Consider the following 21,680-nt stretch of genomic DNA (forward strand, 5'->3'; position numbering starts at 1 on the left):
GGCTCTGATATTTATTATTTCCTTCCTTCTGCTGGTTTTGGACTTTTTTGTTCTTCTTTTTCTCATTCCTTTATGTGTAAGATTAGGTTATTTATTTGGGATTTTTCTTGCTTCTTGAGGTAGGCCTGTAATGCTATAAACTTCCTTCTTAGAACACCCTTTCCTGCAACCCAAAGATTTGGGACTGTTGTGTTGTCTTTATTTCTTTTTTAAAATTTAATTTTATTTATTTACTTGAGAGAGACAGAGCACATGAGTGGGAAAAGGGGAAGAGGGAGAAAATATCCAAGCAGATTCCTGCTGAGCCTGAGCCTAATACAGGGCTCAATCTCATGACCCATGAGATCAGGACCTGAGCTGAAACCAAGAGTTGGACACTTAACTGACTGAGCCAGCCAGGTGCCCCAGGACTGTTGTGTATTCATTTTCACTTGTCTCCATATATTTTTGATTTCCTCTTTGTTTGGTTGACCCATTCATTGTTTAGTAGCGTTTTATTTAACCTCCTGTGTTTGTGTTCATTCCGTATTTTTTCTTGTGGTTGATTTCTAGTTTTATAGTATTGTAGTCAGAAAAGATGCATGGTATGACTTTTATCTTTTTGAATTTTTTGAGACTTGTTTTGTGGCCTAACATGTGATCTCTTCTGGAGAATGTTCCATGTGTACTTGAGAAGAATGTGTATTCTGCTGTTTAGGATGCAGTGTTCTGAATATATCTGTTAGATCCATCTGGTCTATTGTGTCACTCAAAACTGCTGTTTCCTTGCTGATTTTCTGTTTGGATGATCCATGGACTGATGTAAGTGGGGTGTTAAAGTCCCCTACTATTATTGTATTACTGTTGATCATTTCCTTTATGTTTGTTATTAGCTGCTTTATGTATTTGGGTGCTCCCATGTTGGGTGCATAAACATTTACAATTGTTATATCTTCTTGTTGGATTGCACCATTTATGATTATGTAATGTCCTTCTTTGTTCCTTGTTACCATCTTTTTTCTAAAGTCTATTTTGTCCAATATAAGTATTGGTAACCCAGCTTTCTCTTTACTTACATTTTCATGATTTATGTTTCTCCATCCCTTCACTTTCAATCTGTAAGTGTTTTAGGTCTGAAGCGAGTCTCTTGTAGGCAGCATATAGATGCATCCAGCTTTTTTATCCATTCTGTCACCCTATGTCTTTTGATTGGAATATTTAGTCCATTTACATTCAAAGTAATTATTGATATGTGTGTATTTATTGCCTTTTGTTATTTGTTTTATGGCTGTTTTGGTAGTTCCTCTCTGTTCCTTTCTTCTCTTGCTGTCTTCTCCCATGATTAGTTGGTTTTCTTTAGCAAAATACTTGGATCCCTTACTCTTTATTTTTTGTATATCTATTACTATTTCTTGAATTGTGGTTACCATTCATTTACATATAACACTTTCTGTATATAGCAATCTATATTAAGCTGATGGTCATTTAATTTTGAACTCATTCTTTACTCTCCTCCCCCCATGTTTCAGATATTTGGTATCATATTTTATATCCTTTTGTGTTTCTCTTGACTGATTTTTACAGAGATACTTAATTTTTTTTTTTTTTTTTTTTGCTTTTGTGCTTCATATTTTTCTTACTCTTACTTACGGCTTTTGTTTTCCACTTGCTAAGTCCCTTTAACATTTCTTGTAGGGATCATTTAGTGATCATGAATTCCTTTAATTCTGTTTGTCTGGGAAACTATTTATCTCTCCTTCTATTCTGAATGATAACCTTGCTGCATAGCATATTCTTTGCTGCAGATTCTTCCCTTCCAGCACTTTGAATATATCCTGGCACTCTCTTCCAGCCTGCAGTTCCTGCTGAAAAATCAGCTGATTGCCTTATGAGGTTTCCCATGTATGTAACTGTTTTCTCTTACTGCTTTTAAAATTCTTTATCACTACTTTTTGCCATTTTAATTACTATGTGTCTTGGTGTGGACCTCTTTGGGTTGATTTTGTTGGGTGCTCTCTGTGCCTTTTGGATCTGGATTTCTGTTTCCTTCCCCAGATTGGGGATTTTTTCAACTATTATATCTTGAAATACATTTTCTGCCCCTTTTCTCTCTCTTCTCTTCCTGGGATTTGTATAATGAGCATGTTATTATGCTTGATAGTGTCACTGAGGTCCCTAAATCTATTTTTATTTATTATTATTAATTTTTCTCTCTTTTTCAGCTTGATTGCTTCCCATTACTCAGTCCTCTAGGTCACTGATCAATTCTACTTCCTCTATTTGCTACATACTCCATTTTTTGTATTGTTAATTTTAGTTATTGAGTCTTCATCTCTGATTCATTAATTTTTCTGTTTTTTCTTTGTTAAGGGTCTCACTGAGGTCCTCCACTCTTAAGTCAGGAAGTATCTTTATGACCATTACTTTAAATTCTCTAGCAGGCATATTACTTATCTCCATCTTGTTTAGGTCTCTTGCTGTGATTTTGTCTTGTTCTTGTATTTGAGATATATTCTTCTGTCTCATTTTGTTTAGCTCTCTGTGTCTGTTTCCATGTGTTAGGAAAATCAGCTATGTCTCCTGCTCTTGAAAGTAGTGGCCTGCAGTGTAATGTCACCCATTTCCCAGAACCTGGTGCTTCAGAAGTGTCTCCTGTGTTGTGTGCATCCTGCTATTGTGGCTGAGCTGCATTTATCTTTAGTCCAGTCATTTGCAATAGCTCCCTTTCCCTGTTGTGGGCAGGGTTTGGGACCTGTGTCATTAGTGGGCCAGTCTGGGGCTGTCTTGGGCTTGAGTTGCATCAGACTAGTTAGTCATTTGCCAGAGATGTCATAGCACTAAACTGCAGGGTGTTTTCCCTTGTTTTCCTCTGAGAAGCTTTTGTTGGTGGTGGGGGGGGGGCCACAGTCAGACCAGAAGTCTGCCCCCAGCCCCTTGCTAGGGCTGCAGTTGGAATGGTGGTTATCTTCCCCTCTCCCTGGGGCAGGAATCACTTTGGAGTGCTTCTGATCCCTGTTGGGGTTCTTGCACACTGCCAGGCTTTGGCACTGTTTTAGATGGGCTTCAGCAAAGGATGTAACGGAGGGGGCAGGTCTGCAGGAGAATGCAGGGGTAGAATGCACAGTGTTAGCAAAGTTTGCACAGATCTGCTGTGGGAGGGGACCTGGAGCTGCTTTAGAAACTCCTGGTACAGGGCTAGAGGGGGCGACTCCACAGGAGAGTGTGGGAGCAGGGTGCATGGTGCCAGCAAAGTATACAGGTTTGCTATGAGAGGGGACCTACAGCTGCCAGGCAAAACTCCTGCTGAGTTGGAGGGGGTGAATCTGCAGAAGTGTGCAATGGTGGGGCACCCTGTTAGTAAGCTAGGTAGAGAGTATGGACACTATGCTTATTCCTGCAGGTGTCTGTGTATCTAGACTGGGAGTCGTGGAAGGGAAATGGCACCCTCCAGCAATTTTGTTCTCAAAATCTCTCAGAGATCCCTGCCCCTCCAGCACATGCTCTGAGATTAGTAAACAAATCTCCCTCCTGTATAGCCCAGACATTTTTCAAACTGCAGCATCTGTGTATATCTCTGTGGGGCTATTTGTTGTGTTGTCTCTTTAAGGGTAGGGACTCAGGTTCTTATTGCCCTCCTAGCTCTCCCAGAGGCCAGCCTGCTGATTTTTAAAGTTCTAGGTTTTAAGCTCCACTGACTGTAAGACTCACAAAATCTGCCCCTCTGTTTTTCAAAGCCAAATGTTACAGGGATTCCTCTTCCTTGTGCAGGTTCCCCCGGCATGGTGTGCCTGGTGTGAGGGTCTGCTCCTCTCCCACTCCACACCAGGGCATCCCTCCCTCCCACAGACAGTCCTGTGGGTCTGTTTAGCTCCCAACTGCATCTCTACCCTTCCTACCCTCTTTGATGTGGCCTCTTCTCTACATGTAGTTGTGGAGAGTCTCTTCTGCCAGTCTTTGGGTTCTTTTCTGGGTTGTTACACTGAATAGGTGTTATCTGGTTGTATCTCTTGGAGCAGGTGAGCTTAGGGTCTTCCTACTCTGTCATCTTCCCTGGACTCTTGATTTGATGGCTTTCAAATGTGTCACATGACAGCCCCCAGTCTTCCCAGCACAGAAAACATTAGAGAAGAGATTGCCAGATTCTGTGCTGTTTTAGCTACCTTTTATTCTTGGAAAGTTGTGGAGAAGTTGGTTAATTTGACCTGATAAATTTAAGAGGGTCCATGACCTTGACATTATCCTGATGTGCAAGCCTTGTATAATGTGGTACTCAATTTTCATGAGTGAATCAATCACATTTGTTTTAATCGGGGATAGCTTTGTTTTCTGGGAGATGATAGACTCACTAAGGGCCAGAAGTAACTTAGGTCCTGAGAGAAGTCTTCAATATCCATGTTAGTTCTAGTAGAAAAAAACATGATATATGGAAATTTACTTTGGAAAAGTAAATTATTCCTGCTATATTGGTAAGCTATTTCTTTTCATCTGTGATTTATTGAATTGTATTCTTATAATCATATAGCTATATTTTAAAAACAAACATTTAAGGATAACATTTGCAAGAAACTGGAAAAAATGTCAAGACACCATTTCATATACCATGGTCTGCAATAATTTTAGTTCAATTTTGTCCCCTTATGCCAACAAAGACTGATTTATAAAGCATGTTCCCCAGTCCAGAACCAGATAATACTGGAGATAATTATTGTGCCTGGTTAGAGTTTAAGAGCAATTTCCTGAGGCACCACTTGTAAAAGTGAAAGAACATACATTGGAATGAGTGTTCAGCTATACAGTAAAAGAAAAATACGGAATTGTTAAACAGAGCCCGTTTTCCAGTATTAGTTTAAATAATAACTGCATTATGCCTGGTGATTCCGCAGAACCTTTAATAGTGTAATTTTAGTGTATGGATTCACAAACTTTTAAAACTTTGTAGGCAACACAGAAAAATCTAATCATAGTCCAATTTCAAACACTTTAGAAATAGGATTAGTGCTTTGTCACCTAAAAGTAGGAGTTAGTAAGATTTAAAGCAGAATTTAGATTTCTTCTGGAAGCCGAACTATATTTTTATTTTAAATAAGAATCATTAATTGTATTAGCATCTAATTAGATTTGGAACATTTTAAAAGAACACTGAAAACTGCAAGAATATTGTTTTATGTTTTCATTGAAAGAAACCCATTAAATTTTAAAGAAAAATTTTGTAGACTTAACATAATTCAATTAAAAAATAGGTTCTCACACATTTGTTAAGGAAGAGCTGGATGTAAGAAAACTTTTAGCTTAAGATAAGCCAGTGATAGGTACACTTAATCTTTTCTTAGAAAACTATTGTTAGTGTTCATTTTTAAAGGTTCTCTAAATTCATCCCTGCCTTTAAAATGATGAGATTTGCTTCTTCCAATGTTGGTAAAACCAAATGAGGGACTGAGCAAACCTTTGGTAAATTAAAACAAAGACCAACTAATTTAGGCCACTGTTTGTTTGGGTTTTAAAAATCCATCTCTTATCCATTTAGTTTTGACTTATTCACTTTATATAAATTATCAGTTTCAGTTATTGGACAATGCACAGCTAGAGAAAAATGGAAATTTTTTAAAAGATAAATCTAGATATTAAACCTTAGTTGATAGAAGATTCTGTCAGCCTATGGTAGGTTTTAAAAACTAAAGCTTTTCTCCTTTTCTAGCTTAAAGAAATAAAAAGACAGGTTTTTTTAATCTAAATCTTTATTAGAAGAAAAAAACATTTAAAATGATGAGTAACAACAAATTTCATTAAATATTAAACATTTTAGTTATCAAAGATATTTAGACAATATGTTCCTAATATTTCTGCACAGCAGAAGCACACTGATTATAGAGCTCAGACTGTCATGTGCTCATGTGAGTTTGTTTTTGGCATAAAAGAATATCTAAAGTCACATTTAAATAAATGTGATCATAGATAAGCTGATAACTTACTGTTGATTCTCAAAGCTTTCACAAATTATCATATCTGACTGACATTCCTTTGGGGTGACTACTTTAACACTGAGTAACAAACTGAATTCATTTTCTTTAAAGTTAGTAATACTAGTAAAATTACTTAAAATTGAATTAGAAATTATGTTCCTGTTTATATTAGCACAATAAAAGTTATTATAAACAGATTATTTCATATCAAAAGTTAAAAAAGGAAATAACACACATAAAACACTTCTTGATGATAATAAACAATCATTTAAAACAGAGCGATTCAGTACATGACACCTGTGAGCACCCTTTCCAGGGGTAAAATTTCCCTTTGTAATTTCTCAAAGTGTTCCTTTCCAAACTCTGTAAAACACTGAGAAATGATCTACCATAAAAAAGATTAGATTTTTAAACTTCTCACTTTTAGTAAAAAAAACAAAAAAACAAAAAAACAAGCATCCTTTCACTTTTTTTTTTTTTCTTGCGTGTAGTACACATTCATGAATGTCCACTAGGCGCAAGGGAAATTGTTTATGCTGCAAAACTACTCTATATAGTGAGGATATCAAACATACTGAAATGACAAGTGGTTTCCAACCAGTGAGCTAAGAGGAAAACAAATTCAAGAAGACTTGTTTCAATCACTAAACATTGCAGGTTTTTTTTTTTTTTAACAATGTTTATAAATTTGCCCACAAAATCTGGGTAATATTAAACAGCCAGTAAGGCACTTTGTCAGAGAGGACTAAGTAGTAAAGGCTGGATGATTGGCAATTTGTTTAATAGGAAACATTCTATACTCAAAGAGAGCAAAATCTGGAGCAGGCAGTCCTTTTACCAATTTACTGTCAAACAGGAGCAGGGAAAACTTTAAAATTTTCTATTTCACTTTGTTGACCAATTTTCCCTGCAGAAGTCTTTTAGTTGTAATTTAAAAAATATATTAGGAGCTATCGATTTAAATAGCGTTTCATTTTTCAATGTAATATTTAAAAGAATATGAACATATTCACTAGTGTTTTCAAAACATCCAAGCCACTATATTTAAAAATGAATTACAAAACAAAAGATCTTAGTATAAAAATGTACCATGTTATTAACAATTCCCTTGCAACTTCTGATGGCTTCACATATTACAGTATAGCTTTGGTATTAAACATGCAAATAAAAGCCAACAGGGTGGTGAATACAGTGTTCCAAACACAAAGCACTTATGAAACTAGTGTTGTGCAGACACAGCAGATGAAGATTAGGTAACACCGCTGCAGGATGACCACAGTTTGCACTTCTAATGCTTCTTAGTTTGCATACTTGGCTCGTTCAGAATCTTCAGCAGAGACTGACTCATGTAATAGGGCCTTTCAGCAGAACCATCGTTTCTTTCTATATCTTCCACTAGGAGGAAGAATGGCACAGAGTAAATATCAAAGCAAAACTGTAAGAGAAGTAACGTCGCCATCTGCTGCACACTTGCTTTACAGCAGTTCAAAACTTTATTTTTTTAAATAGCATAGTTTGGCATCATTATTGTAAACATACCTATGAGAAAACAAGCAGCCCTTGTTATTATGTTAGTAAAATATTACCCCATTCTGTGTACCAGGACATATTCTGCTAATAGTGCATGCCTCTCAGGTGCATGACTGAAAAAATAACTTTTACCTTCTTTTGGATAGGAAACTTACCAAAAAAAAACAAAAAACAAAAAACAAAACAAAAAAAAACAAACACAAAAAACCTCATCCAGAATTTCCAAATTCACCTCCAAATTCCTAAAAAGTAGTATGTACTCAATTCACTTTATAAATTATTGTATTTGTTCAAAATTGCTTTTGTTTTGCCATCAACAATTTAGGTAGCATAGTTTTAAAAAATATTTGTAAAATTTTAATGTATTTCAAAAAGCCTTAAACTGCAAGTTTTGAAAAATATTGTTTTGCAGTTAATTGCTTCGTAAGATACTAGCTTCTAACTTTTTTCCCTCAAAAACAATGCTCATTTTTACTCTCTTCTACACAAAGAACAAACTAGGGAAAATTTTTCTGACTAGAACTAAGTCCATAATATAGTTCAAACTTATATACTTAGAGATTCTTCCTCTAAGTGGTATTTAAAAATATTGAACCAAATAGCATTTCTTTTCCTATGATTTTCTATCCATGGGTTATATCCTTAAAATATAGCCAACTATAGAATGTGCCTCCATATAGTTCAGTGAACACTTTTACTCTAGTGAATTTTTTGGTCTGATCAGCAGATATAATGTAATACATGGGCCCCATCTAGTCTAAGAATCTAAAATACAGAAGAAGTTATGATTATTAGAAGTCTGAAATTAATCTTTGTCTTAATTTTCTAACTTCTGGAACAGCCAAGAATATAAGAATATAGGCAACCAGTTTCTTGCATGTTGATTTATATTTTATTCAAGTGATTTTCCAACTTTTATGTGTATCAGAATCAACTAGAGAACTTTATAATTCACAAGCTGCCCCACACCCAAACACAACATATCAGAATCTCTCAGGGAAGGGGCATAGGCATCTATTAGAAGTTCTCAGAGTGATTCTGATGCCTACAAAAAAAAAAAAATTAGAACTGTTGTTTCATCATCAGGTATCATCATTCAACTACTCCTGAAGGGGATGTATTCCCCAACACTTTTTAACACTTAAGAGAGAGGTGACTGGGGCACCTGGGTGGCTCAGATGGCTAAGCCTCCCACTCTTGATTTCAGCTCATGTTATGATCTCAGGGTCGTGAGATCCAGCCCTGCATTGGACTCTGCATTGGGCGTGGAACCTGTTTAATATTCTCTCCCTCTCCCCCCTTTCCTGCTGCTCACGTGTGCACATGTGCACTTGCAAACACACACTCTCTCACTTTCTCAAAAAAAAAAAAAGGTTTTACTATTTATCAGATCTTGGTTGTGAGCTCTGTATTGTTGGATAATAATAATAACCATCCAGAAAGATAGATTATCACTCTTCTCTGAATTATGCTTCAAGGAGAATGAGTGAAGAAGGCCCTTTGCCACAAGGTGAAGCCAAGTGACACTTTTGACTATAACAATCTCAAGAAAATAAGCCAAGAACAAGATGGTGGCCATTATTATAAAGACCACTATTTTGAAAATCTTCCTTATTCATTGGTTTCTTGCTATTAAGCTGTCACAGAGTCAGTCTAAATCTAGGTTCCCATAATTCAGGATTACAGAAGTTAGTTTTTATATTAATTTGTGACACAATGATACATTTCTGACTCTCTTCTTAAATACATGGATCATATTTAGATCACATTTAGACCACAATCTTAGATCAACACATTTCTTTGTGTCAATACATAAGCTTAGTGTAAATGCCCAAAGGATACTACAATTCAATGTTTCTTTTGGGGTAATTTTTACACTGTTAGCCAAATCATACACATGTGCACACAAGGGATGGACAGGCAAAGTACTTGAGTGTCGATTCATGCTTTGTTCCACCATGCAAAAGACTAAGGCATGGCTGCCAGTTGTTCTGGCCAGCAAGGATGGAGTATAAAAATAACTTTCCTGCTAAACTCTCAAGAGAGAGATTTCCTATCACACAGTGCACCCCTGTAAAGGTACCAAACAAGGTACCAATGGAGAGCTAGTAGTGTATTTCCTTAGGGAAAAATCTGAAGTGTCTTACTCATCTTTTCTCTTTCTTTCCTCACTTAAGTTGAGCTAAAACTAAACCTTTTGTAGAATGAAGTCAAACAATCTCTTTAATCTAGAAAAACAGGTATGCTTGTGAAAGATAGAATCACTCGTCTGAAACCGATCCATTCCAATTTTCTGTATGGTGGGAGTAGGAAAATAGGAATTTGTCTCCATCTGGGTTAGAGACAAAAGGCATGAGTTATGTAGCCATTTCAGTTTTGTTCAGAGTATGTTAATGGTGGCTAGAGGTTCATAGTATTGGAAATGACATCCCAAAACTCAGATTCAACTTTACTATGATTATAATTTCACTAAAACAAAGTGGGCTATGGGGTTATGAGGTTCCCCAGTAATTTTTACCTAGCAGTGTTCTCTATGGAACTTGTATAACATTAACATCTCTGTTACGGTCTTGAATCACACACTGAAATATACTTCCTAGGGAAACATTTATACGAGTTTAATCACAGTTGAGAAAGCTGTCCACTAGCTGGAGCAGCTATATAACCATAGCACCATATTTACAAATTTAGTACCATATGCTGGTGAACTATGTCAATCTTTTTTATGGCTAATTGACTATACGTTTATAGTGCTTTCGAAAATTGCCTGAATATCCTTTACAAATATACATTTATAAAAAGAAAGGCGATCAAAGTGCTGCAATGGGAAACAGCACTCCGAGTTATAAAAGTCTCATTTAAAACACTTTTGGCTATAGGCTTTAAATATATGTTTGACATTTACACCTTGCTTTTTCAGCTGGGACCACAGTCTATAAAGTATCCTAGTTCACAGTGGCTACTGTCACCAAATGCCTGTCATTTGGTACCAGGTTCTGGCTTTTTAGGAATAAGCACAGAAATTTCACATTACTCAAAAGCATCATTTTCAAGTTACAAATGATCTAATTTACAAAAGTTCTATTTAAAAATGAATGTCACTGTTTGGAGCTTTTCTACTCTTTCTGCTTCTGGGGAACTAGTAGCATCTTGTTCAGAGTTCCGTGCAGGGTAGGGGCTATGAAGTAGGGTTTTTCTCTGGATCCATCATTTCTTTCCAGATCTTCACCTGTATATGCAGCAGCCAAAGCAGGCAAAACAGCAAGCGACAGCAGAATTAAGTGTATTTTTATAAATTGGAGAGTCAAACAGGGAAAAATCAGAGAAATTAGCGTTAGAAAGTCAAATATAAGACAATCCGTACCGTTAAGTTGCTGATGCTGGACAAAGTAAGAAACTTCAACCTCTGCCAGGAAGCACTGAAACTTCCTAAATCCCACCAATGCCCGAAGAGGTTTATTTTGATAGTTTAAAGGTTAATAAGATCTTTCATATCCTTTCAAAACTATTATCTCTAAATCTGTGACTGTTCATTTCAGAAAGGTAAAATGCCACATCTGAGATGAAGCCGAATAAAAAGTCTGTGGTAAATGTAGAACAATAATTGAATTTCAAAGTCACTTTTAATGGTAGTCCACACCCATAACATTACAGATGAAGAAACGGAGACCCAGGTATGTGAAACAATTCTCCTGAAGCCAAAAGCTCTGGGGCAATCAGAACGAGGTGAGGACCCAGCCTCTTGACACCTAGTTCGGTTCTTGTCCTACTTAACTATAAGTTATCCTGTCTTAAATTTCCTCAGATTGTATTAGAAAACTACTGGCAGGGTTTTCTGACTTCATGTAACACATGAATTTACCTTCCTGCTTTGCCTAGGCTAATAATAAAATGATGGAATGTTCACTGAGAACACACCTATCAGGTGATTCAGGGAAAGCACCAGAATGATGCTGAGGAGCAAGAAGTTGGCACGGAATTAAGCTTCCTAAAGATAGAATTCGTAGCAGATAATATCTATCAATAAGTATACAAGTACGGCTTAACTCTGTTTCCACTAGTGTATTAAAAAAGATTTTGTTATTCATAGTCTTTATTATGACAAAGGATAAGAAATATTATATAAAACCATATAGGATAATCATAGATTTATGGAATAAATCTAAATTATTTTTCATCCTTTTTTGGGAATGGTTGGATTATTGATTTAGATTTTTACATTAGACCTCACAATGACCTTCCTCAGATAAAATGAAAAGCTAAGGAGGGAATATGATGGACACTGAACATTTTTTTCTTTTTTCCTTAACCATATTTCTATATCATATACAGTATATCTACATTGTTATTACTTTTGAAGCATTATTAGGAAGCATGGTATGGATCACACTAATAATCATCTACAACACTACTTTTTTCTCATACTGGGACCAGAATTCTCATTGCCTTGTAATATTAAAAATATGCCATGTTTCTATAAATGCAGTGTTTGCAAATGGTTTGCATTTTTAAAAACACCAGTTGTCTGGCAGCCAAGAGAATAGGTATAAAAAGATGTGTATGTATAAAGGTACAGTTCCACACGATCAGAATTTGGCTTATGGCACCATTTAAGAATGTTTTCCAAAGTAAGATGTTGCCCATAGTAAAAGTTGGGAAGGGAGGAGAAATATAATTTGGTATCCCTTGTTCTTTATTCTCAAAGACCAGAGTCTCCAGAAGGAAACTATTCATGTTCAACACACAATGTATTGAATAAAGCTGAAATTACACCTGGTTTTCAAGAAGTTGGTAATTATTAATATAAAAGGGTAGAAAACATTTCTTACTGCTCAAATTTAAAATCCATAAGACTTTTTCCAAAGCTTCCAAAGACTGGAAGCTAGTAGTTTCTATGCATTTCCTGAGATACATTTTGAGAAACATTTTCAGTTATAAGAATGGGGAAGATCCTAAAGGGATCTCCCACTACTTCTATGAATAGCATCTGAGATGAAAAAAAGAGATCTTTGAACATTTGAGACCTCTGTCTCAGGCACTACCATATTTCTGTGTTCCTTTCTCCATCTCCAACCTGAGCCGAATTTTGTTCATGTGGCATTTTGTAGATGGCTTCTCCTACCTAATAAACCACCAATAGTGGCATTAGAAGATGATTAAACATTTCTGTTCCATTTATAGCCAGAGAGAGAACTAACTAGTATGCACAGTTCTCCTGATTTCTGAATTGTCCAGTTATTGAAAATAATTTTTAAATGTTAAGAAAAAAAAAAAGTCAAACCACTTTCCAGGAGTTTTTTCCTTTGAATATGTCTCCCTGTAAGTATTATCCCCTCTCCTGACCCCACTGTAAAGTTGGTGCTGTGAGTTATGCCAAAAAATAAACTGTTAATTTTACACAAGTGGATCACTCAGTAATGCCCTGTCACAGAATGTTTTCTCTGCTTCTCTTAAGAGCAATGTGCCAGAGAAATAATCACTCAGAGGGTGGGCTAACAATTTGTTCTTTCATCTGCTGAGCCTGCTTTCCCTAGGCTGAAGGTAAGAGCCAGGTTAAGCTCCTAGGGCACTAGGTTCTCCAAGGCTTTTAAGATGAGATGCTAATAGAAAACCTATCCATTATGAGTTACACATGCCGCACAGAGGTACAGCAAATACGTCAGTGATCAAAGCTCTTAAGAAGTATTTTAACTCTAAGCGTCAGAATCGATCGAGCTGTTTCCTAGACATTCTCCTCCATGAATCTAGTGTGAATTGGCCCTATGTGTCTTGGAAACTATTGCTAGCTTGGCTTTATCAGAATTATAAAGCCTCTCCTCAAAAAGGTCCTGAAGTCCAATCTCAAAGCCATGTCCTCAGTGCTGTTAATGATTAGATTCCGTTGTGCTTTATTATTAAAATTTGAAAATACTAAGATGTGCAAAAACAGTTTCATGCTAACACCATGCCGTGGAGCCCGAGTTTCATTTCAGTAGCTGAATCTGCGGTGCTTTGCAAACTCCATTCTCTTGGCTGTTAAGGTTTAAAGAGCATCTACTAAACAGAGTCTCTTTCCAAATCAACACTATTTGGTAGTTGCAGCCAGGCCATAGCAAATTCACAAGTCAGCTAAGGACATGGGTCTGGGTCTTAACCTTCTTATCTTTCAGTTACTCTCCAAAGGGGGAAAACACATATACTGAAAACTTACAGAAGCAGATGAAAATTGTATCAATACACATTGCATAGACGCTGAAGAACCCATGTGCAACTAGGTAAGATCCAATAATGACTGTCTGTAAATGAGTAAAGAACAAAATGAAGATGTCATTAACTTGTCCAGAAGAACAATAATGCAGCTTTAAATGAAAGTCATGATGAGAAACGCTGAAGTACCCTATATTAGAAAGGTTTCAATATAGAGACCAAAAAAGTACAATGTTAACACTTTTGGGTAATTTGTACTGGGATCTAAATGTATATATTGTCTGCCAATTTTCTTACCACTATCCCCAATGCCTACCAAAAATATCCCAGATTTAGGATCCTGTAGACTGAGGCAGGAAAGCACGGGAGTTAAGAGCACACACTGCCTAGGGTTGAATCACATGTCAGGCACTCACTCAACAAGTTACTTAACCTCACTGTGTCTCCTGCCTCCTATAAAAAATTACTGATGGGCAAGAGGAAAATGTGAATAATAATAGTATTTATGACATATGGATTGAGTGAGTTAATTAATTGCTATAGATACTGCAGGGCTCCTACCAGGTCCTCTCCAGCTGCTACATCTATCATCCAATTGTTAGGAATGTAGGCTGCTGACAACTGAGTGACTTCTCTCACTAGGAATTGCCCTTGTTGCAGGGAACTGCCTCACCCAAGGTTACGCCAGCATCCAGGGGGCAACCCCTGGCCAACGGCTGCCTGATGCAGCATACAGAGGCCTAATTCTTCCTTCAGAACTTCCTGTCAATATGTCTGAGGTCTCTACTGTAACTGCAGCTTTTTCCTTTGCCCATGCCTGCCCTCCTCACTTCCTTGTTATAAGGGTATCTCAGGAGAACACTTCCAAATAACCTTCTGGATACAATCCTGTCTCAGAGGTTGTTTCTAAGGAATCCAATCTAAGGCAGAATAACGCTTGGCACAAAGTAGGACCAATAATGTTAGCTATTATTATTTTTCTTATTACTTTTATTTTGCCATCTCTGATAAATCAGAGTCAATATTACCTACCCAGTTGCTATGAATGAATTGTATCCTCTCAAAATGCATATGTTGAAACCTAACCCCCAATGTGACGATATCTGGAGGTGAGGTTTGGGGGAGGTAATTAGGTCATGAGGGTGCAGCCCTCATGAATGGGATTAATGCCCTTAAAAGAGGAGACAGGAGAGATGATGATACCTCTCTCCACCATGTTAAGATACAGTGAGAAGGGGTCCCTTTGCAAACCAGGAAGACAGCTCTCACCAGGAACTGAATCTGTGGGCACCTTCATCTTGGACTTCTCAGCCTTCAGAAATGTGAGGAATAAATTCTTGTTTAAGCCACCCAATCTATGATATTTTTGTTATAGAAGCCTGAACTGACTAAAACACCAACTCTTACCAGCAAAGGTACCCAGTAGTAATTTAAAGATGTTGGTCCTTCTATCATCATTGGCAATCTGTGTGTGAAGAGTAAGAAGGCCAGCACACCTACATTGGAAAGGCAGAACATGTATATTATGTATTTGCAAAGGAATATAGCTTTTCCAAGTACCTTCTAAACTTATGTTTATTATTACTTACCTATACATCCAGCAACTAGAATTTTCCCCAGGATTAGTACAAAGTCTGTAACTTTATCCATAACTGCAACTCTGAGAATCAGAAAAAAAGTATAATTTTGTGTTTAAATTACATTTGTCACTTGAAATTTATGAGAGTAAATAATTTATGAGCTCACTTTGATGTGTCTTCACTGCAAATTTTATTTGGCCTTTGTTAAATGCAAGAAATGAAGGTAGACCCCAGGAATGAAGTTCTGATTTATTTTCGATGAAGTAAACAGAAGATGGCATTGTGGGGCTATCAGGCACTATTAGTTATGTCAGCTTCTGTTTCAAAGCCTAAGACACCCTGAATTTCGAGGAAATTTCATTCTTTCCCCTGCTTTTGCTCCCTCAGACTCTCTCAATTTGGGGAGGGGGAAGTGGTCAGAAACATGATGTTTGTGTGGAGAATTTCTTGAGCAGAAGGTATAACAAAAATCAATAAAATGCCAGTTAGTGTGAAGATGTAGATGGATGGTGGAAGCAACATTCTAAGATACAAAAAGAAATAGTGTGAGAGAGAAGATTTAAATCTATCCAATTGAAAGATAATATTCATGTCTAATAAGACCACCATCAATTTAAATCACAACATGTGAAGTCTGTGATGCTCAAATTTCACCAAATTGTCTTTTGCAAATTCAACCTGATTACTTACTTTAAAACATTTCTCATCAGCAGATTGAAAGCATCTCTTGCTGACCTGCAGAAGTTTTTGCCATATATTGCAATCTGAGGAAAACAGACGTTATTATTCTGGAGTCAGTAACATACCCTAACAAGACCAACAGACAATCCAATGACAGGAAAATTAATTAATTCTCTTATCACCCAGACAGCTACTGTCATTCCTCTTTCCAGCATTTGGGTATGTGGGAGACCTGGAAACTGTTTAACCTCAACTCTGCACAGCTGTCAGGGACGCTGGTGTGCTCCAGATTCTATATGCCTATAAACTTCATGGGAATTCACACAGAGGTAGGTCTTTTTCTCAAATCCCAGGATATGGCTTCTGTCTTTGAAGTGTTTTGGCTAGGGTCTGATGTGAATGGGATAAATGTTGCAGCATTCACATTAAAAATTATTCTAGGGAACCCAACACCTTTCAAAACATTGATTTACTGATTAAAAGTTTCAATATAGTATTCTCACTGGAGGTAAATTAGTGACTATTTAAATCTTCATGCCTATTTGAATCACCCTACAGACTCTGGTCATGGGGAAGACAAGCAAGTATCATAAGGTTGTAGTTACTAAATTTTAGAAGAATGATGTTTTTGGAATCCCTATTTTGAAAAAATCTCCAAATTCCCCATAGAAAATAAGTAACACATTCAGGTAGGCCTTGTCGATTCCCACACATTTCAACATAAGATTTATGAAAAGAAATAGACCATTCCCTAGAAATATGTAAATCCCAGAATTAGATTTTTTTTTCTCAGAGTGAAATATAGAACCTCTCCTTGCACTAAAAACTATGTCAAAGACACACAAAATCTTTTCAATCTAACATATTTAAAAATTTCTAAGGTAAATAATATTTTCCCTCTTTAAAAAGATATTAACAGTAATAATGAACTACAGTTAAGATATTATCTCAACTAGGATAGAATAGCTCTGAATCATGCATAGGATTCACAAATCCTTACATCAACATGGTGATAAATTCAACTGTATGATGTAAAAAGTGTTAGAGATGGAAATGTACACATGGGGTTTGGGTTTGCAAAGAGGAAATTTAGTAAATAAAGAATAATCTACTTACCATAACATAGGCATTTCTGTTAAAAAACTTTACCACTTTTTCCAAACACCAGAAACAGCATTTCAGGCAGCATTGTAGAAATTTAGAAATGTTGTTCTGGGCCTCTATGAAAATGAAATATTAAAATCTATTAATGATTTGTAACTAAACTATGATCAAAAAATAAAAATTTTAAAAATAGGCTTTTAATTTTTTTTAAATTTTGGTAAAATATATAGCTACCATTTTAACCATTTTAAGTGTACAATTCAATTATGTACAATACTGTACAATTCAATTCAATCCATTAAGTGCATTCATAGTGTTGTGCAACCATTATTACTATCCATTTCTAGAACTTTTCATCATCTCAAATAGAAACTCTGTACCTATTAAAAAATAACTTCTCATTCTCCCCTTCCCCAAGCTCCTGGTAACTTCTACTGTAGTTTGTATGAATTTGCCTCTTCTGGACACCTCATATAAGTGGAATGATACAATATTTATCCTTTTGTGTCTTGCTTATTTCACTTAAAGTTTTCAAGGCTCATCATTTCATCCCTTTTTAGAGCTGAACAACATTCCATTGCATGTATATATCACATTTTGTTTATCCTTTTAGCTGTTCATGGAAATTTGGGTTGTTTCTACCTTTTAGCTACTGTGAATAATGCTAATATGAATACTTGTATGCAAGTATCTGAGTCCTTGTTTCAATTCTTTTGAGTATATATGTATAGAAGTGAAATTGCTGGATCATATGGCAACCCTATTTTTAACTTTCTGAAGAATCACCATAATGTTCTCCATAATGGCTATACCATTTTACATTCCCACCAACAATACACAAAGGTTCCCAGTTTATCCCCATCCTACAAATACTTGTTCTTTTTCATTTTTTAAAATAGTAGCCATTCAGGGGCACCTGGGTGGCTCAGTTGGTTAAGCGACTGCCTTCGGCTCAGGTCATGATCCTGGAGTCCCTGGATCGAGTCCCGCATCGGGCTCCCTGCTAGGCAGGGAGTCTGCTTCGTCCTCTGACCCTATCCCCTCTCATGTGTTCTCTCTCTCTCATTCTCTCTCTCTCAAATAAATAAATAAAATCTTAAAAAAAAAATAGTAGCCATTCTAAGGGATGTGAAGTGGTAACCTTATTACGATTTTGATTTGCATTTCCTTAATGAATAATATTGAGCATCTTTCCATGTGCTTATTCCCCACTTGTGTATCTTCTTTGGAGCAATGTATATGCCAGTCCTTTGTAGAAGGGACCAAGGTGGTGACATAAGAGGCCCCCGAACTTCCCTTCTTCCACAGATGCACCTAAAGTACAGCTACACATGGAACAATTTCCTCTGCAAAAAAACCAGAAACTAGCTGAATGACTCCTACCACATCAGGCAACTAAAAAAACAACCACAGTGAAATGGGTAGGAAAGGATGAGACAAACGTATTGTAAACCCCATTTCTGGCACAGAACCATTCTATAAGGAAGATAATCCCAACTCTCAGCCTCTTCCTGAGGAGTAAAGCATTTGGACAGTACATACAGGATTCCAACTTTTAAGGCTCTCACCTAAGGGACAGGCCCACAAAATTCCTAGCTCTGAAAGCCAGTGGAGCTTATAACCACAAGTCCCACAGCACTACAGAAAACAAAGTTAGTTCTTTACATTCTAGCACTCACTGTGGCTGTCCTCCCTTAGCACAGAGGAAGTAGAAAAAAAAATGTTCATTTTCCAGTCTTTTCCTGGAAGGGGATGGACTACATACTTTACAAACCACTGCCTGAGGTCTGGCTTATAATTAGCACACATCTAGGTGCTAGCTGCAATCCTTCATGGAGTTGTCCAGGGGAGCTAGTGGGCACTTCTACTACTTTCTCCCTCTAGCTAACTCCAATTATATAATTAGGCCACCAACATCTCTTTGGAAGGAGATTTTACACATACCAACTGCCCTAGTTTTTGCAGCTGCTGTCCAAAGAATGGTCCACACCTTCACTGGCTCTGATAGCCAATGGGGGTTGCATTGAAAAGTCCCACAGGACTATAACAAACAAATAAGCAGTTTTTAAATGGTGCAGGAGCACCCTCCTCCAATCCCAGCATGGATATACACCTTGGCTCAATGCAGAAGGAATAGGCAAATATCCACTTTCCAGTTTCTCTGTGAAAGAGGCTTAATTGCATACTTGCCCACCTGCTGCCTGAGGGTCTGGCTTCTAATCAGCTTGCATATAGGTTCTGACTGTGATCCTTCTCTTTGGAGCACTGATAGATCTTGGCACATATTCAACTATTGGGGACCATTAAGAATAATGTGGCTAGGACAATCACAAATGCTTGAGAGACCTAGAAGCTTGAGCTGGGCTGATTGATGAAATTCATCTCCTGTATGAGACCAGTCTGTCAAGACTGGGAGAAGTGACTGTTTTATCTAATACAACAAACCCACCATAGAGAGTCAAAAAAATGAAGAGGGGAATATGTTCCAAACAAAAAACAAGATAAATCTCCAGAAACTGATATTTCAGAAGTAAGTGGTTTACCTAATAGAGTTTGAAATAATGGCCATAAAGATGCTCATCAAGATCAGGGGAACAATGAATAAACATTGATAATTTTAAGAAAGGGACAGAAAATATAAAAAAGCATCAAACAGAATTTATAGAACCAAAGAGTACAATAACGGACTTAAAAAATTCAACAGAGGGTTTTAATAGCAGACCAGATCAAGCAGAGGAAGGGATCAACAAACTCAAAGACAGGGCAGTGGAATTCATCCAATTAGAGAAGCAAAAGGAAAAAAGCATGGAAAGAGTGTTGGATTTATTGGACACCATCAGGCAGACCAAAATGGAGGTCCCAGCAGGAGAAGAGAGAGAGAAAGGGGCAGAAAGTTCAATCGAAGAAATAATGGCTGAAGACTTCCCTAATCTGGAGAAACAAACAGTCAGATCCAGAAAGTCTAAAGAACCCCAAAAAAGGTTAATCTAAAGAGACCTACACTGAAACACATACAATTAAATTTTCAAAAGTTGAAAGGCAGTTAAAGGCAGCAGAAGAAATGTGACTTTTACCTTTTTCAGGGTAAAAAAAAGTCACAGAAAAGTGACTTTTTCAGCAGAAATTTTGTAGGCCAGAATAGAGTGGAATGATATATTCAAAGTGATAAAAGAAAAAAAACTGCCAAGCAAAAAACTCTATGGGACAAAGTTGTCCTTCAGAATTGAAGGATAAAGTTTTCCAGACAAATAAAAGCTGAAGAGTTCATCCTCACTAGACAGCCTTACAAGAAATATTAAAGGGAGTTTTTAAAGCTGAAACAAAAGGATGCTAATTAGTAACATGAAAATATGTGGAGTATAAAATTCACTGGTAGGGCGCCTGGGTGGCTCAGTTGGTTAAGCAACTGCCTTCGGCTCAGGTCATGATCCTGGAGTCCCGGGATCGAGTCCCACATCGGGCTTCCTGCTCAACAGGGAGTCTGCTTCTCCCTCTGACCCTCCCCCCTCTCATGAGCTCTCTCTCTCTCTCAAATAAATAAATAAAATCTTAAAAAAAAAATTCACTGGTAAAAGGTAAATATATAGTTAAATTCAGAATACTCTAAAACTAATGGTAGCTGGTAAATCACAATTCTAGTATAAAGATTAAAATACAAAGTGTTAAAGATAACTATAACTACAATAAGTTGTTAATGGATACACAATATAAAAAGATGTAAATTGTGTCATCAAAAATGCAGCATAAATGTGGGGAAAGTGTAAAAATGTAGAGCTTTTATACACATTTGAAATTAAGTTATCAGCTTAAAATAGATTGATATAACTAAGATATTTTATGTAAGATATAAAACAGCCAGAAAACAATTAACAAAATGGCAATACTAAATCCATAACTATCTATAATATAAATGAACTAAATTCTCCAATCAAAAGACACAGAGTGGCTGAGTGTATTAAAAAAAAAACAAACTCAACTATAAGCTATCTATAAGTCTCACTTCACCTGTAAAAACACATATAGAATGAAAGTGAAGGATTGGAAAAAGGTTTTTCATGCAAATGGAAACCAAAGTAGGAAGAGTTATAGTTATATCAGACAAGATAGACTTTAAGCCAAAAACTGTAACACAAAAGTCATTATACTGTGATAAAGGGGTCTATTCATCAAAATAATATAAAAATTATAAATATTTATGTACCCAACATTGGAACACCTAAATATACAAAACAAATATAAACAGATATGAAGGGAGAAATATACAGTAATATAATAATAGTAGAGGATTTTAATACCCCACTTTCAACAATAGATCATTCAGACAGAAGACCAAAAAGGAAATATTGGACTTAAATTATACATTGACCTGACAGATTAGACATTTACAATACAGTCCTTCCAAACACAGTAGAATACACATTCTTCTCAAGTGCATATGGAATATTTTCCAGGATAAATCATATGCTAGATCACAAAACAGGTCTTAATAAATGTAAGAAGACTGAAATCATACCAAGCATCTTTTCCAACTACAGTGGTATGAAACTAGAAATCAATTACAGGAAGAAAACTGGAAAATTCACCAGTGTGTGGAGATAAAACAACATGCTACTGAACAACCAATGAGCCAAAGAGGAAATCAAAAAGGAAATCAAAGAGT

The 21,680-nt window shown here is 36.5% G+C and overlaps 1 protein-coding gene across 1 annotated transcript in view; it reads right to left on the minus strand.

The window, feature by feature from the left end:
• Nucleotides 1–7,227: 7,227 nt before the first annotated feature.
• The window catches only part of SLC44A5 (solute carrier family 44 member 5), a 151,733-nt gene continuing 137,280 nt past the window's right edge, over nucleotides 7,228–21,680 (minus strand). Inside the window, exons 17-22 of the mRNA XM_021678139.2 lie at nucleotides 17,033–17,136; nucleotides 15,926–15,999; nucleotides 15,245–15,315; nucleotides 15,063–15,151; nucleotides 13,660–13,744; nucleotides 7,228–7,334 (exon numbers count right to left, since the gene is read on the minus strand). Of these exons, the coding sequence (XP_021533814.2) occupies nucleotides 7,228–7,334; nucleotides 13,660–13,744; nucleotides 15,063–15,151; nucleotides 15,245–15,315; nucleotides 15,926–15,999; nucleotides 17,033–17,136 (530 nt within the window). The remainder of the gene's footprint in view (nucleotides 7,335–13,659; nucleotides 13,745–15,062; nucleotides 15,152–15,244; nucleotides 15,316–15,925; nucleotides 16,000–17,032; nucleotides 17,137–21,680) is intronic.

This window comes from Neomonachus schauinslandi, chromosome 4, assembly GCF_002201575.2.
Source record: "Neomonachus schauinslandi chromosome 4, ASM220157v2, whole genome shotgun sequence".
Lineage (NCBI taxonomy): Eukaryota > Metazoa > Chordata > Mammalia > Carnivora > Phocidae > Neomonachus > Neomonachus schauinslandi.